This window comes from Lipotes vexillifer, unplaced genomic scaffold (genome assembly GCF_000442215.2).
Source record: "Lipotes vexillifer unplaced genomic scaffold, Lipotes_vexillifer_v1.1 scaffold230, whole genome shotgun sequence".
NCBI lineage: Eukaryota > Metazoa > Chordata > Mammalia > Artiodactyla > Lipotidae > Lipotes > Lipotes vexillifer.
Window position 1 is genome coordinate 4,578,085 of NW_006775143.1, and position 5,084 is coordinate 4,583,168.

Here is a 5,084-nt window from a genome sequence, read left to right on the forward strand (position 1 = left end):
GCTGGCTGGCCAACCAGTTGGATGCTGCTGCGGAGATGGGGAACCTAGGAAGGGGGAGTAAAATTGCAGGGAAAGATGACTTTTAAGTGCCAGCTGGCACTCAGTCACTAAAGGATTAGGTCAGGAAGACCGAGATCCTGATAGAAACAAGCCAGAGAGGACAAGTGACGCCTAAGGGGGTATTCCAAATCCCAGGCTCTCGTTCAGCGGCCTTTGGCCTGGACAGGGAGCCAGAGCCGCCCCAGTCCTGCACCCATCACGGGGCCTCAGCCCTGCCTTTCAGGGCTTAACTGGTGACCGGAGTTCTCACTCTCCTGCAGCCGCCACCCTCATGGTTTGCCTTGGAAACCCCAACAAGCATTGCCCTGGGAATTGCCAGGGGAACCAACTGCCCTTAGACGCACACAGCGCCAGGCCATAGCCAGAGGGAGGTCTCCCGCCTCCTCTGTGCACCCATCTGAAGGCTGATGTCTGCTGAAGCCGGCACCAGGAGACACTCCCCCAAGAGTCCAGGGGCCACCAGGCAAGAACTAACCCTGAGGGGAGCCCTCACCCCGGAAGCTGGTCCGAACAGTAGACGTAGAGCTTGCATCAGCCTGGAGGACGGCCGTGCCCAGCCCGGACTCTGATGCCCCGTGTGTAGGGGGGTTTGTGTGTAGCAGTGTCTGGGTGGAATTGGCTGCTGCAGTGCCAGCGACTCCCTCAGAAGGAGACCCTAGAGATTCAGGGACCGATCGGGGAGAGATGCAAACAGGATTTACTCCCAAGATGCTAGTGGCTCGTGAGATACCTTTTGCCAATCACAGGTTGGGCTGTGTTTGGGGGCTTCCCCAGCACGACAGCAGCCTTGCGTGTGGCACCCCTGCAGCTTCCAGCCTGCTCACGTTCAGTTGGTGATGGGAAGCACCGTGTGTCTCTTTGTCCCTTCTCCACACACACACCTTTACTCTGCTCCCTCTGGGAGCCTGGAGGCCAGCTCAGTGCCATTCTCTGAGCATCTATGAGGTCTCAGGGGTTGTGAGATGGGGAGGCCCACTCCTTGCCTGCCAGGGGCTCACTGTCTGGTTGAGGAGACAGATAAACAAGCATCTTCCGCCAGGAGCAGGGAGATGGGCTTGAACAACGTAGGAAATGTTTGGGGGAACCCAGGAGCGGGTGCTGAGCAAAGGCGGGAAGGAACCAGGCCTGGACAGATAGTTAGGGTTTCTACAGACAGAGGTTGAGGAAGGGGAGGGCAGCCCGGGGGCTGAGGCAGGTCAGAATTGAAATTTTAAAGTCCACCTTGAGCCAATGCCCTCTCTTCTCTGCATCCTCATCTCTATCTTGAGAATTTCTCACTGGTGCTTCAGAATAGTTACTCAGAGGCCCTGCATGCTAGGTTGGGTAAACCTCAGAGAAGGTTCTGCTTTGCTCACCAGATGTGCAGGGAGGGACATGAGCTCAGAGGGGTGTCACGATGTGTAGCAAGAAAAGTGGACACACAGGGAAGTTCGAGAATCCACCGACAGCAGTGTTGGACGGTGCCTGCTGGAAAAGGACAAAGACCTGGCGTCCAGGCAGCACTCAGGTGGCGGCTGCAGCTCTGTTCACTGTGCATCTGTTCTTTCTCCCGTCTCCACACCCCCCACCCCAGCCAGGCCATCCGTGAGCTGCAGGAAGAGGTATCCCGGCTCCGGCTCCGGCTGGAGGACAGCCTGCACCAGCACCTCCAGGGCAGCCCGAAGCACCCAGTGTCCAACTTTGACCACCCCGCCCAGGCCCGGGACCAGCCAGCTGATTCCTCAGCCACTTGGGGCTCCCATTATGGCAGGTGGGTGAACCCCAAACTCCCTATGCCCCTATGCCCTGGTGGGAGCTGCAGAGGGTCGAGTTGGCCAACCTCTGGCTCTCCTCAGACATGTGGACTCAGGCACAGCCACACCCCTCTCTCGCTTATTCACTCATTCATTCACTCTTACATTTTTTTTTTTTTACCATGTGATATTTGATACATAGAAGAATATATTAAACATATGTGTTAATAATAAAGCATGATGCAGTGAATATCCCTGAACTCATCACCCAAGTGAAGAGCTAGAACATTTTCAGGACGCTCACCCTCTCACCCACTCACTCAGCAGCTGTTCACTTATGATGACTTATAAAATCATCTTTAACTAACTAACTTCTGAGTATTTCTATTGGAGGGCACTGTGTTAACATTTTTAATGGACATTGTCTCATCAGTCCTTCCAACAACCCTCTGAAGTCATTGCTCCTATTATCCCCATTTGACAGATGAGGAAACTGAGGGGCAGAGAGGCTCAGAGCCGTTTTCTATGAGTCTGACTCCAGAGTCTTTGGTTTTGACTTTCGTATTCTCCTCTTTCCTTATGTTATAAGCGTTTCTCTGGGTTGGGCTTCTCACTGATAATCTTTAAAGGCTGCATGAAACCTCATCCAGTGACATCATCTCTCTGTCTCTCCCTTTTGCTAGTAAATCCACAGAGAGGTTGTCTGGTGAGCCTGGGGGTGCAGAGCAAGCAGTCCCCGCAGGAAGGAGGCAAGCCAGGTCCTCCTTGGTGCCTCGGGAGGTGCCTCGATTGTCCCTGAGTAAGTGACCACCCACCTGGACTGATTTTTGGAGGCCACAGTCTGGGCATGCTGGCTAAGTGGTCAGGGACTACAGCAACAGCCTTAGAGGAAACTTGCAGAAGGTTTCGGGTGTCTTTTTTAGGTAGTTGTAGTGCTCTGAAATACCATGTACTTCTAATGACAGCAGCAGTATGCTATGCACGCACTATGAGCTGCGGTTTCCGTAAGGGCTTTGTGTATGTGTATCGTCTTGCTTAATCTTCACTGCAAGATGGGTCGTATTATCCACGTTCTGTAGATCAGGACACCAAAGCCCGGAAGCACAGGGGACTTGCCTGAAGGAATACGGCTCTGGAATCAGTGGCCCCAGCTCACTCCTTTCTAGCTGTGTGGCCTTGGCCAGGTTGTTTACCTGACCTGTGCAGTTAAACGGACAGCTAACAGTGCAGTGATAATAGCGTCCACTCCTTGGGTTGCTGTGAGGGTACGTGACATGAAGCATGCCAAGCGTTTAGCACAAGGCCAGGGGTCCAGATGTGTCAGCTGTGATTACTAAGGGGCAGAGCCGGGTTTAAAATCTAAGCCTGCCCCAGAGCCTGAACTCTTGATCCACCCACTCCCTGAACTATGTGACCCCCACCCCCTCCCCCTCTGATGCCCCTCTTTCCACCTCAGGTTCCGAATCTGAGCCAGTCTCCCCCAGGCTGTTCTCTGAGAGGGGCAAGACCACCGAGGACAGTCCACAAGCAGCTCGGGATAGAAGGAGAGGAGTGGGTAGCACCGGTCGGCCAGAGAGGGTCACCTTCCGGGGCCAATACACAGGTGGGCCAGGAGGGGGCGCTGGGTGGGTATGGTCCCCAGGTTGGTCTCTGTCCTGAGAAGGCTCTTCCATTTAGCCAGTGGGCCATTGAAATACTATCATTTTTTTATGAGTTGTGTGATACAGAAACATCAGGGAGTATTGTCTCTGGATCTGGGTGCGTTTGTTTGTTCATTCACTCAGCAAATAGTTTCTGAGGCCTCCCCTTTGTCGGGGCCCATGCTTGGTTCCGGGGAAGCCCATTCAGCTGGTCGTTCATGAAGCGGTTTAAGGAGAGCTTGACGTTTGCAGGACCTGGGTGACGAGGTGAACACGGAATCACTCCTGGACTGCCTTAAGGTTCTGATTCCCCAGGGGTCCCCGTGTCTCACGGACTGGGTACCCGGCACATAGTGAGGCTTGAGGTGACACACAGTAGGATTTCAGAGTGCTTAACATTAAAACAAGTACGGATACGGCTCCTACTTTCATGAATCTGACTGCATAGCAGAGAAGACCAGTAACAAATAAGCAATTATAGTAAATGTGTGAATTATAGGAAGTAAATTATAGACGTGGCTCTCACCCATACCTCACTGGGAGGGAGGGCTCTTAACCTCAGATACTATGCAGAGAAGGCAGGAAATGAGATACAGTGTCTCCCAGCAGAGCAGATAGAAGCCGAGGGTTAGAAGTGAAAGCAGCAGCGCGTCCAGGGACCCCAATGCAACACACACAGAGTATAAAGTGGGGACCCTGCACGGCAGAGGAGAGAGAAAAAGTAATTAATCAGGCAACATTCTGAAGGTCTTATTTGAGACTCAGGGTTGGACGAGGCAGGGGATGGCAGGGCTGGGTGCAGTCCCAAGACCCTGTCCAACCTTCTGATAACCTTGAGCACTTGACATCTGCCAGGCACAGGGCAGGATACCTCACGGATATGACCCCATTCAGTCCTCCCAACAAGCCTATGAAACCCACAGTATGACTACCCCTATTTTCCAGCTGCTTGGAGCACAGAGAAAACACCACTGACTCCATGCCCAAGCCATTCTAATCCGAACCAGCAAGCCGGGGTATGGGGGAGTAGCATCACACTTTGTCATTGCTTATCATGTCTTCCTGGCCTGCTTTCCAATCCTGACTGAGCTTGCATTTGTTGGTTGCTTCTGTATATCAAGAACTAGGCAGCTGGTCCCTAAATAGGATCTGAGATGAAACAGGAGTCTGGAGAGAGCTTATAATAAACAGACAAATAAAAGTGTTTTTATGTATATGTGTATATGTACGTGCACAATTATATAGCTACATATTTATGCACATATATCACATGTGTGTGCACGTGTGTGTGTGTGCGTGAGAAGATTGAGAGGGAGACTATTAAACCATTTGGAGGAAGAGGACAGAGATCCTTATTCTAAATCGTCCCCAGTTCTGCATCCACGCCCAACTGACACTGACTGTTCTGGTTTCTTCCCCAGGCCAGGAGTACCATGTTCTGACCCCCAAGACTGTCCCAAGAGGCAGTGGCCCAGTCTCCTGTCCCCACTGCCGACCTGCTAGGACAGAGGATCCAGGTAGGGGATGGTACCTGAAGAAGCGGCCAAGGCTATGAGGCTGCAGCTTCTTGCCCTTGGCCTTGGGGGTGCAGTTGGGCCAGACATGGGCCACCCTGAGCTGTGCGCGGGTCAAGATACAGACGAGGGAAAGA

At 52.8% G+C, this 5,084-nt stretch overlaps 1 protein-coding gene across 1 annotated transcript in view; it reads left to right on the plus strand.

Moving 5' to 3' along the window:
- Positions 1 to 5,084, plus strand: part of AKNA (AT-hook transcription factor) — a 37,340-nt gene that overhangs the window by 26,292 nt on the left and 5,964 nt on the right. Inside the window, exons 15-18 of the mRNA XM_007449733.1 lie at positions 1,634 to 1,810; positions 2,477 to 2,592; positions 3,250 to 3,396; positions 4,855 to 4,950. Coding sequence (XP_007449795.1) covers positions 1,634 to 1,810; positions 2,477 to 2,592; positions 3,250 to 3,396; positions 4,855 to 4,950 — 536 coding nt within the window. The remainder of the gene's footprint in view (positions 1 to 1,633; positions 1,811 to 2,476; positions 2,593 to 3,249; positions 3,397 to 4,854; positions 4,951 to 5,084) is intronic.